Source organism: Apostichopus japonicus, chromosome 14 (genome assembly GCF_037975245.1).
Source record: "Apostichopus japonicus isolate 1M-3 chromosome 14, ASM3797524v1, whole genome shotgun sequence".
In the NCBI taxonomy this organism is placed as follows: domain Eukaryota; kingdom Metazoa; phylum Echinodermata; class Holothuroidea; order Aspidochirotida; family Stichopodidae; genus Apostichopus; species Apostichopus japonicus.
Window position 1 is genome coordinate 11000140 of NC_092574.1, and position 12371 is coordinate 11012510.

Sequence of the window (12371 nt, forward strand, 5' to 3'; positions counted from 1 at the left end):
TACGAGAGATTCGTGTTGGGCTGATCTGAGATAATTAGTGTCTGTGCGTGAGGGCAATTAACATCAAGGTGTCGGGATTGAACACTTCAATTAATCGCACGCCTTCAAATTCTATTGCACAAGGAAAGAAAGTCTGGCAAGAACGACATTCAAACCAGTGAAATCAAGCACACAGAAATAACATCAGAAGCTGAAAGTGTGATTGATTACTGCAGATGCAAACATGAAACGAACATCAAATATTTCAAAACTTTGGAAAACTTGATGAACAGAATGGCTATAATGAAGTTCCCATCCTCCACCTTCCCAAATAAAAAAAGGAACAGCAACAAAGTGTTACCCTCTTCAGATCTGTAATAACTTAAATGTTTGCCTCCCCCCCCTCCCCCCCAAAAATGGCTTCAATTCATACTATTTACCTTCAAACCCATTTTCTGCAAGTCTTCTTTAGCTCGAGGCGGGAAGTACTGGAGCCAATATTCCGCATCTGCAAACTTTGGTATTTCTTCTATGGGAATGCCAAGTGATAACATAATCTGCCACTGGTATTTACCTGCACCGGTCTTGGCAATTTGTTTGCTCTGCAAAAGGAAGGTGGATAGATAAACATGCTTGAAGTGACGAGAAACTGAAGAAACTTACGGCGTAGTTTAGAACAGCGGTCCGCAAACTGTTAGGATTAAAACCCAGGATCTTCCAAGAGGAACGAGCCACGGGCCAACACATCCCCACCACTCTGGATGTATGCTCGGAATGCATGAAAAGCTAGCTTTGATATGAATTGGATGTGAAAAACATGACTGCAAACTGCAGCCTCCACAAGATGCCCATCACGCCTCTCATAAATATTTATATATTATGAATTATTTACAAATATTAATATATTATAAATATGATGGATATGCTTTAGACCTCCTATCATGAAGTCTCCTCATCTGTCACTACATCGTCTAATATAACTAACTTTCCAATAATTTATAAAATACATCATTTATGGCCATAAAAATACAGAAAATGACCAGTAACTATTTCATCAAAACTCTTCAAATACATACTTTGGAATAGAGACTTTTGAGACAGATATAAAGAACTCCTTATAATTATCTTTTACTTAGTTTGCATTTTCCTTCCCCTTTTGCATTGTAATAGGCAAGAACGTTTCGGTGGAACTGAATTAGAAATAGCGACCTAAGATCTTTGAAAAGTTCAAAGCATTACCACTTAAGCGATCCAAGTACAAAGTATGGAACACACTAACTTCACTGCTCGTTTGCTGGCTAAGGGGATGGGGAGGGAAGGGACCAAGATAGGATGAATGCAAGGTGTGGGTTGTTCCAAGGCCTCAATACCCTGAATATGATGTCACAGTGGACTAGGTCCAATTTCCTTTGATACAACACGCAGTCTTTTTATTCTTCACATCTTAGTAACTGTCTTTTTGTTTTACCTTTTTGCCTTTACTTTTATCGACAGGTGCTGTATTTGGTACAGGTGTTTCGCTTGTGCTCTCCTCTTCCTCCTCAACCGCGGGAAACTGAGGGGGTAGTCCATATTCGGAAATCTCTCTCTTCAATTTATCTGCACAAGCCTGTTCACAGGACAAAAAAAAACACATAATGGCATGAACAAACACAAAAGAGCAAAAAGGTTAAAAAAAAAAAAACACACCTTGTGTGGCAAAGATAAAAGGATATCTCCAACTTCTCCATACATGTGTAAAAGTGACAGGAGGCTGAAACCTGGCATCCATTAATATACATGTACTATTATTTACAGGGATAAATGTTCCAACAAATATAAACTGTCCAAGAAGTGATAACCTCTGAACCTTATGACATTAACATGACCAATGGTTGCTATGGGGTGATGCTATACTCCTGTGAATGGAGGCGAGATTTTGGACTGGTTGATTGTGTTTGTAGAGGTGTTTAAATATTTGATACAAGAAGGTATAATTTAAGACAGCATTGTTTGAACACTACAGAAACTGTTGCCTTTTACTGAAAACTGTCCATGCCGCTAACCCATAGCATTTACTTTGCAGGCAGTAACCCCCCCCCTATATGACCCCCCCACTGTCCTGTCCCCTCTCCAAAACCCTTTCTTAATAAACTGTTCTCAGCAAAAAGGAGTGAGTCCAACCATTTCCAAACAAGTGCCTTTGGATATAATTGGGTATCTTTAGGTCTAGAAGCAGCTTTCATTTACCTTGATGGGCATTCCAGTGCAGTGAAGACCGAAAGGAAAAAGACATCTTCTTCCCTTCATTCGTTGGTAACCAACAGCAAACTACAACATTTGAGAAAATAAAATCAGTATAATTATAAATCACGACAGAACTGGATGTTGAGCTTTATAAATACCAGTGATGCTAACTCTCTCATAATTACACAAAAAATTGTATGTATGCAGATATGTTAAATAGTAGTGTTTACACGGGTCCAAAAATCGGGAACCGGGTACCCGAGGGCCGTTACCCGTCGGGTATCCGGGTACCCGGAAAAAATTGTTTACCCTTGTGTATCACGATTTTCAAGAAATGACATATTGGATGCTGTAATAAATGCATTATATTCTCTACTGACAATGTTTCATGTTCACATACGTAGGTGTAAGACAAGGTATAAAACCTTTCTCAATAATTTTTATTTGCTTTTGTTTCTTTCATTAACTTGTTAATAAATTAATTATTTAATTATAATTAGCATTACTACTAACATCGCACTGCCGCCGCTGCTTCTATTGGATCAAACCATATAAATATCCAATCTAGCTCTTAAACAGTTGTTAATACTAGGCTACTACCAAGGGCGGCGGAAGCACTTTGAATCTGGGGGGGCACCAACGTCGAAGGGCACTTTGCAGAAATTCGATTGGACTGATGCAGCCTGATATTTAGTACCCTTTTAACTCTTATTGTATTATCTTATTTGCGTATACACATCACTCCATCAACGCAGCCTCCCCCCCCCCCCCCCCCAAGGAAACAATGCATACTAGCACTGCAGTATCTAATGTGCAAATTAGGAAAAAAGGAAAAAAACAAAATGAGGTGAAATCATTATAAAGTCCAAGTCCCTGCACACGCGATCGATACATGCATGAAAGCAAATGAAATATGTGAAAATACTGAAAGAAAATTAATTTTCTATGTGTTTTTCAATGGTTAAACTGCTATTATTATGATCATTATTATTGTAACGACTTTGCCAATAATTCTAACCGATTTGGAAGGGTTATAACACGGCAAATGATTGTATGTTATTGGCATGCGATGTAATAACCAACGCATGCCTATATGATATGCATATTAACATGTTGAACGCGCGCGAAGCGCGCGAAAAATTTTGGTAATATTTTTCGGGCAGGTCGTTACAGCCCCCCAAATCAAATTGGGCTCCTACGCCTGTGGTAGTAAACAAAACTTCCCGAAATATTTCATTTGACGTGGGTTTCGCTTTGGGTTTCGCTTTTTCATTTAGAAATTTTATGTAGAAAAAGGGCACATTTTTCATCTGAGGAAAAGTGGGGGGGCACGTGCCCCCTGTGCCCCCCCCCCCGGTTCCGCCGCCCTTGGCTACTACTATCTATTATGCAGGCCCAGGGTTCGCATTAGCCGCGCGATTCGCGCAAATTAATCGCATTTGGAATATTCGATTAGTAAAAAGCCACTTGCGATTACTATTTTTTAGTTATCCCGTCTATAGTCCATAAACATCTCGTAAAATTCATTGTCAGCCTTTCCTTCTTTGAAATAAACGAATGAATAAATAATAATTTCTTCCACATGGTAGCCTAACAACACACTAAGTCAACGAGAAATCTAGCTAAGCCTAACCATCTGTTTATTTGCTGGAGTTGTGACTCAGTTATAAGACATCAATGGAATACTTTCGTTATTGCTGTTACGTTCGACCACATGGTTGCCTAACACCACACTAAGTGAATGGGGGTAATCTAGCCTATCCATCTGTTTATTAGCTGAAATTGTGACGCAGTTATAAGATATCTATGGAAAGCTTTCGATATTGCTGTTATCTTCGACCACATGGTAGCCTAACAACACACTAAGTCAATGGGAAATCTGCCTAACCATCGGTTTGCAATTTTTTTATAAAAAACAATCACACTTAGTTTGCGTAGGATTCGGGTAATAAATTAGGAACCGGGTAGTATCGCGTCTGGCAGGTACCTTCGTTATTGCTGTTACCTTCGACCACATTGTAGCCTAACACCACACTAAGTCAATGGGAAATCTGCATAACCGTCGGTTTGCCAATTTTTTTTTTTTTTTATTATTATTTTTTTTAAATCACACTTTGCGTAGGATTCGGGTAATAAATTAGGAACCGGGTAGTAACGCGTCGGGCGGGTACCCGGGTATCCGGATAACCCGTGCAAACACTATTAAATAGCCAATTCATATGGACTATACCGTACAGTATATCGACTCTGACTGTGACCATCATTAAGGACAGAAATTTTGCTAAATATCAAGCTTATCTGTAAGATTCTGTATTCACCGCTCACCACCAGTTCTTGAATTTTGTGAGGAACATTTCTCAGACAATATGTGTCATCATGATATGTTATTTTTTCCATTATTTTACGGATTAAAAGAGCATTCCAGATCTTCGTCTACATTCTGAACATGCATGCATGCAGCTTTTTTCTTTTTCAGTTGACAGAAAGAAACAATGTTCTATACCTCGCATTTTGAAAACGTGAACGTGTGTCCCAAATGCAGACGGCCATTCATATAGGGATAGGGGAATGTCACCATATATTTGTCCTTCCTGTCAAGAAATAAAAGAAAACAATTTCACTTTTTCTAATAAAGACAGAAATAAATACACTTTCAAGAGGATAATATCCAAGAGGGTAATATCCAAGAAGGTAATATCCAAGATTCTCCTTGATTTGTTGGACAAAATGAACAAAAGACATTTCATAATGAACAATTCTATTTGATTTCCAAAAAAAAATAGCAGACAGAGTCATATTCATGATTATTTCATATCAGAATTTTTGTTGAAATTGCAAGGCTTTTCTTCCTTATTTTGATATGCAACATAATATGTCAGCTATAAGAATGCATTGTTGTACAAAATTTTCATGAAGCCAAATTACTAACAAAATTTTGAAGGAATTAGTATTTGCATCAATTGTTCATCTTGCTGGATATGAAGGTTCAACCGTTGGCATTGCATAAACCAAATGCTTAAAGGCATTGAAGACTCGCCCCAAACCGTGTGCGGCCATCTGGAAAAGTTAACTTTCCGTTGCTTGCAAGTGACGTTTTGTTTGTGTGGCTACAAAATGCAGACATGTATGTACTTAATGTTATCTTTAGCTAGACCTGAGATGTCCATTGCTGTATTGTTTTTACACTGTGCCGTGGGTATTGACTGCAGTTGTATGAACTGACTGTACACTAGTGTCTAATTACCGATGGTAGCAAGCTGTGTGTGTGTATTTTCTGGGATCGATGGTGGTGTCTAACACTTCTGTTACACCTCATTCCAAACTAGGTCAGATTACCGGCATGAGATGTTTCTTTTTGCACAAGTCTTCACACCATTTGAACAAATTTTGATAACAGAATTACAAACCCTGGTCCAGATTTGACATTAGCAGGGGCATCCTCCTCAAAGATCTTCTCTGCTTCCCATTTTTTCTGAACTTCAGCTTCAATGTCTTGGAGGAACCTAACCTTGAAGGTTCCTTTCCTCTTTGAGTCTAAGTTATCAGTCATCTTTCTCCATCAACTGTATGCCACCAGCTGTAGGATAAATCATATTTATAACAATCCATGTTGATGCTATGCTCAACACACTGGGAGGAAGGATAGGGTTCATAGATTGGTTGGTAAGCATTTATTAGCCCATCTCTCACTTACACAATACAGCTCCCAAGGCCTCACCCAGCAGTTAAGTGGTTTAATATCAGAATACATGCATTTGTGGATTACTTCAGATGAATGAACTTTCAAACTCCATCATTATATGTTGAATGTTGTAGGAAGGCTGCTCCAAAGTCATTTCTTGGGCTTTTTTTCAGGACCCAACTGTAGATCTGATTCATAATAACAGCCCACAAGAGGGCAATTATGCAGAGTTTATGCTTGTTTACCTTGCGGTGTGAACTGAAAGAATAAAGATTGAGTAGGTAGGTTACTAATGGCAGTAGCAAGCCTACTAACTTAGTAACTAGTGTTTTCAACTTCGATAAAAGTCAAAACTATCATCATGCTAACTTCCTGTAAAATATGTAAAATATGTAAAGTATGATTTGTTACTTTTAGGCTTTGTCAGTTGATCTACTATTCGCTACTACTGTAGGCTATGTCATTAATCAAGGTAGCTTAGTGTACAGTTGATTGGAAGTGATCCATTGCATGGGATGTTGCAATATTGTGCCATATCGTTGGGAGCGCATATGCTCCATGAAAACCACAGTATGCAATGATTACAATATGTGACAATGGTACTGCAGCAACGACAACATAGTACACAGTACTAAGTATACATAATACATATGACATAGAGCATTATGATGAATACTGCATTCTATGGACAAACACTAAACAGCATGAGTTGCCAAACAATACACCGTCCCTGAAATCAACGAAATACTCACAATTAGTCAACGTTTACTTAATATAGATTGAATATTCATTCCAATTTTCGCAGTGTGCATGAACATGCGCGTTAAGTTCTAATTTACCTCCGTTTTTTCCTGGGACTGATGATCCTAGGGTAGTATTTTACTACTGCACCTTTTACGCGAAAGGCTACTTGCGTGGACTCGGTTGCAACATGCTGGATTATGATTCTACGTGGACTATACAATCATGTGTATATTGTTAACATATGGCGGATATAATCATATTAGGGGATATCGCAATGCTCATACCAATTTTAATCTGATTTTAAACACTTTCAGGACAACAAAATCATATTTTATTCTCTTTTAATAGAATTTGAGGACATTATTATCCATACGTGCAGAATAATGTAGTACTTTCATCGATTGAGCTAATGCTATTGTGGAAAACATACCTGACTTCTTTTGTCACGGAAACTTTGATGGAAAATAATATCCTTCTTTATCACTTAACCAATGAATACAATGACTATTGGTGGGAGGCAAAACTTTTCGTTTTTCATATATTAATTTTTCTGAATGGACCAGGTCCAACTTTTTAGGATTTCTGTGATAGTTTGATCGAAAATGCACAGTTCAATGTTCATAAAAATAGTCCTTCAAAGCTTCCGTAAAATAATTATTGCGCAATGACTATCAAGGCAAACTAATGCAGCTTATTCACATGGTCCAGATGAAAAAGTCTTCTGCTGCTGAGATCGCAGGAGCCGAACAGTGAGGCAGCTTTAATTACGAGAAGCGGACTAAGGGAATCGGATATTGCGGCAGCGCCGGGGTCAATTCTGTGTACCCGGGAAATGTGAAGGGTCCTGGGAGAACGTGGGTTAAAATTCGAGTAGCGCTTGCAAGATATATGGGAATAGTTGAAAGGAAATATTTGGTGTGAAGAATAAATTAATCAATGATGCTACTCAAAAAATAGTCCAGGTGATTTTTTGAAGGGGGGGGGGAGCACCTGCGTGGGGGGAAGGAGGGCATGGGACCCAGGATTAAACCACTGCTAGGAAAGTATATACCCGTTCAACCTCACACAAAAAACCAAGGGTATTGATTAGCCCACCATTTAGAGCTACTTATACACCTGATTTATAGTTGAAATATACCTCAGAGGGCACATTATGAAGTCTAAACATTTACAATTTCTGGGGGGGGGGGGGAACAAAAGACTCCTCAACGTTGGTGTCAGCTGCAATGACCCCAAGTCATCATCCTCTCTTTTATAACACCCTTGATCCAGCCCTGGCTCTTACATTAAATGTTTTGCCTGGCCTACCTAATTCAGTGTGGTGAAATTTTGAATCCCCCCATATAGGTGTGGGACCTATGAAATCCTGTGCACACCATTGAATATTCTCATATCAAAATGTGGCAAGGAAATCAGTTAATTGACAAAACCTGTGGGTTTCTGTTGGTATCCTTAATTTGGCAGCAATTTGCCCAAGCATTGCAATAGGATTTGCAATCATTAAGTACAGGGTCTTTTGTAAGGGCTTCTTGTTTCAAACTTAACTTCTCAGTACTCACTAAAGTCAACCTCAGTGCTGCAGCAGCCTGTCATAGGAGGGGGGGGGGGGCTACCCCTTTTGCAATCGGAAAGGCAAGAAAAAGATGAAAAAGGGCAATAGCAACATTTGTGAGTGCTCACTTTAATTGCATTTCCATTTTCCATGAAAATCCTAGACTTACTGTATTGGCACATGCAGACAATACCACCCATCAGAAATAGGTAGCTCATAAGGTTATTGGATACTCCCCCACACCCCCATTTCTCAATAAACTACACATTTTGCAAATTACAAAGTAGCAGCAGCAGCTACTAATTTGTAACGAGATGGTATTACATTGTATTTTCTACCAATGACAATGAAACACAAGGGCAAATTTAATATTGATCTAAACTGAATGATTTCATCCATCACTGACAGTAGTGTATTCTATATTTATGCCAGATAAATCTGAGATACAATACAGAAGTCACTGATACAAGACTATAAGAGCTGTGCCATCGAACTTATGTTGTGTGATTTCATTTCAAAAATTCCAAATTGTGAAATACCAGTTATATAAATAAAATAATGCAGCCAATTCATCACCAAACTAGCATATAGGAGTTCCAAATTGGAGCAAATTTGATGAAATACAAAGTTTTTTTCCAGTAGAGATGAGTGCTTCAAGAGTATTCAGAGACACTGTCACAAGATCCTTGAGCCTGTTTACCATTCCTTCAGCACCATACCTGTAATAGATACATCATACTACACTAACATTCTGTATTTCTGTCTACTTTTAAAAAAATTCCTGTTCTTTGGTATTCTAGATACGTAAATCATACAGGACAGTGAAAAAATTTAGTTCTTGCATTTAGAATAAAAGTGTGCATCTCACTTGAAAAGTGGCTCACATGAAAATCAATCTCTTATCTCTTTCTAATGTTTTGGTTTTGTGCTCTATTACTACAGAAATGAGCAAGCAAGTCTTCACTGTACATGGATTTTTGCAAGTACTTTCAGGTGATTAATGCCATTGTTGCTGACCTTTGTCATTGAAAGCCTGTCAACTTTATTAGGTAATCAGTATGGTCCCCCCAAAAGTAGCTCTTGATGTTAAGAAGATGTTCAATAAGCCTTTTACTACCACCTTTCAAATGTTTTACTATTTATAGAGTGAGTTGCACGTCTTCCCAATAACCCCCAAAATGTCCAAAAATAACCCAGAAGGTGTGAGCATCCATGAAGGTCCTTCTTTAAGGTGAGTTATTAGCAATTCCTAGAATGCTGAAAGGCCGAGTCATTATTGATGATATTTAAATATCATATAGACGAGCGGCATGTGACAATGTGAACTATTAATTTCAGCATTCATTATTCATGTATGTATTTATGTATTTTAGATCCTCCTGCAAGCAGGATCTCGCGAAGAAGCCTCGCTTGCTTTTCAAATCCGCAAGCTGACCGAAGTCAGTCTCTTACATTAATATTTAACGTCCATGATTATGAATTGTCAACAACTCTGTTAATGGACGACATACATTAATCTTCGAGGGACTCGAACCAGGGACCTTATGATTGGAAGGTACCGGCGTTATCCACTGAGCTAACACTCCTTCATCACCAGAGATCGGTAACTATCTGTTCTTCTCGATCATCCATCTGAAGAGGAGGAAGGGGTGCTCTTCATCCTCTCAAAAAGGTTCTTTTCTTTATTATTCTTGGCCTTCTCCTTCGCCGACATACGTCGTAGAACAACACTGATGTTTTGTCCATTCTTGCCGGTTGTCTTTGGCTCGTTGTTGAACACCAAAGGCACCTCTAACCCATCAGTCAGCTTGTGAATGATGGCAATCTGTCAAGACAAAACACGTAGCCAATGTGGGCTTTAATAGTTGACACATCAGAATAGCAGGAAATGATCCTTAGTACTTAATTAGTCTTTAAATATGCGTACATAAAATTATCAAATGAGAGGTACACAGACTACATGGCATCATATTTGTAATAAATGTTACAAATTGAAAGAATGATGGTATCACGGTTAGAATAAAAGTGATTCCTTCCAAGCAAGTTTTTGGGGCTATGGTCATCAATTACATGACATTCTAAAACTTAATTGTACTATTCAAATTTCATCAAATTAAGTAAGCTGACTACATAGGGTTTTTTAAAGAAGGACTGTTTACTTACAAGGAATTCATGAGTTTCAAATTTCAAAACTTTTCCCTTTATAATTACATGCAAAAGCAACTTGTGGGAAACTCAAAATGCTAATCGCCAAAAATTTTTACTATGAATATTGACTAATCATGACAATGAGCTGCCTTTTTTGATTATTGAATATTTTCTAGTTATTAATTTAATAACCACTTTAAAAATTTATTGATTAAAATACAGTACAGCTGGGTCTTACCATATCTTCCTTAGAATGGGCTTGTCTACCTTTTTTCATCACAGTCACTCGAATTTGGAGGTTATTTTCTTTTAACAGCCAATCACTGATGTGATTTTTCTTGACGTTAATATCGTTTAGACCTATGGTTGAGGAGAGTTTGATATCTTTGACTATCGTTGGGCCTGCTTTGGATTTTCTCCTCTCATTCATCTTCATCTGTTCCTTATGAAGTTCACTCCCTGTCATTAGCTTGTAGAGAGGGAGAGGTTTGGCATGTTGGTTGACCAAGACAAGTTTCAAATCTTTCTCCTGTGAAAGTTTTACGGCATTTGAAGATGATACACTTTTCAAGGTTTCCCCTGTCTCATCTACTAGATCTAAAACCCTGTGTGGAACTAATCTGCCGACATTTATCATTTCGTCTGTTGGCGACAGCTTCCTTCTTCGATTGTGTATGTTTTCTGCTTCCAAGTGCTTCAATACATCTTCAGCATTTTCGTCAAGGTTCTTAGTTGACGATGAATAAGTTCTAGTCCTGGAGATCCAAGGAAGTGGCGAGTACTTTGATGAAATTCCTACAGAGCTTACACAAAGTGGGATCATTGGTTTATTAATTCCAGTCAAGACATGCTGTTTCCAGAGTATGGCACTCCTCATGCTGGTAATGGCAGAAGTCCGGAGGCACAGTTTTGTGACAACAAGGGACATCTTGATACCACTGTAGCTTCAGTTTTGTGGCATCTATGGAATTTGAGAAAGAAAATATAAAATGTGTTCTTTAAAAGTAACTTTAAGTTGAACATAACAATTGACACATTTAGGCAGGTTGAGAGGAAATTGAAGTCTTCTCTCTTCCTACCACAGGCAATTATGGGTATGCTATATTTAACAATTTGGATCTTGATAGAAGAAGCATCTGGCTGTACAATTTACTATGTAGTACAGTGAATATGGTACAAAAGCTGACCCCATAGGAAATCACTCAATACATTTTGACCTTGAATAGACACCATGTATTGATGTTCTACTGGCCCAATAGAGGACGGCCATCTTGATCTTTCAGTGAAGTTAAGGCAACAGGCTGCAAAATTAACTACGCTTTAACTAGGATTCGCTGACGCCATGTAGAGAGCCAGGACCATGGATATGATTATTGGAAAATAGTACTAGGTTACAGTAGTTCAATGTTTGAGGCCTAAGTAATATGTAACATACTAACAACAAGATTAAAAAGTCCTGTAAGATACATGTTTGCAAGTCATATCCTACTATAGACTAGTGGATACTTAGTTTGTTTCAGGTTTGAAGTTATGTCATAGCTCATGCATCTATTGCATGGGTAAGAAGTCTCATTCATTGTTTTGAAAGAAGGGGTGGGGAAGATGTTACCCTTGTGTACAGTTTCCTTTCCTCAAGCAGCACCCTAGCTCCTACTCACATGTTTCTAGGATTGTTTGCCACAAGCTAGTCCATTAGTAACAGTCACTAATACTGTATTATGTGTATAGCCTGATTTTTAAATGCAATGGGTAGGCTAAATGGTTCAATAGCTGTTGAGTTAGGCTAAGTTAGTGCTCAAGAAAATAATATAGCTATTAGCTTGAAATCAGTTTCAGTTTTCCTGATTGATATGATGTTGCATTATGTCACTCACAACTATTGGTTGATCCCACCAGCAAATTTGTAACCTGGGTGGTTCGGGGCAGCACCCAAGAGGTAGAAAATGTCTCCTTTCTTCTTTTGCTATGGAGACAGAAATTTCAAGGGTCAATGCAATAGTGTTACTCGGGTTTTGACTCTTTTTGTCCAGATATCCAGAT

At 38.2% G+C, this 12371-nt stretch overlaps 2 protein-coding genes across 4 annotated transcripts in view; both read right to left on the bottom strand.

Moving 5' to 3' along the window:
* Positions 1-6885, bottom strand: part of LOC139979375 (leucine--tRNA ligase, cytoplasmic-like) — a 22141-nt gene extending 15256 nt beyond the window's left edge. For 2 of the 3 annotated variants that reach the window (XM_071990100.1, XM_071990103.1), the window contains exons 1-6: positions 6727-6885; positions 5613-5782; positions 4709-4796; positions 2209-2289; positions 1448-1588; positions 420-581 (exon numbers count right to left, since the gene is read on the bottom strand). In XM_071990100.1, coding sequence (XP_071846201.1) covers positions 420-581; positions 1448-1588; positions 2209-2289; positions 4709-4796; positions 5613-5755 — 615 coding nt within the window. In that variant the 5' untranslated portion in view covers positions 5756-5782; positions 6727-6885. Of the gene's footprint in view, positions 1-419; positions 582-1447; positions 1589-2208; positions 2290-4708; positions 4797-5612; positions 5783-6639 lie in introns of all 3 variants that reach the window. The other variant, XM_071990102.1, reaches the window with a different exon arrangement.
* A 1390-nt stretch (positions 6886-8275) lies between these two features.
* Positions 8276-12358, bottom strand: LOC139979382 (translation initiation factor IF-3, mitochondrial-like). Its single transcript, XM_071990127.1, has 3 exons — positions 12206-12358; positions 10570-11292; positions 8276-10008 (listed from the first exon to the last, which is right to left on the bottom strand). Exons 2-3 carry the CDS (start codon positions 11257-11259, stop codon positions 9808-9810), a joined length of 891 nt encoding a protein of 296 aa, XP_071846228.1. The 5' UTR covers positions 11260-11292; positions 12206-12358; the 3' UTR covers positions 8276-9807.
* Between the last annotated feature and the right edge of the window lie 13 nt (positions 12359-12371).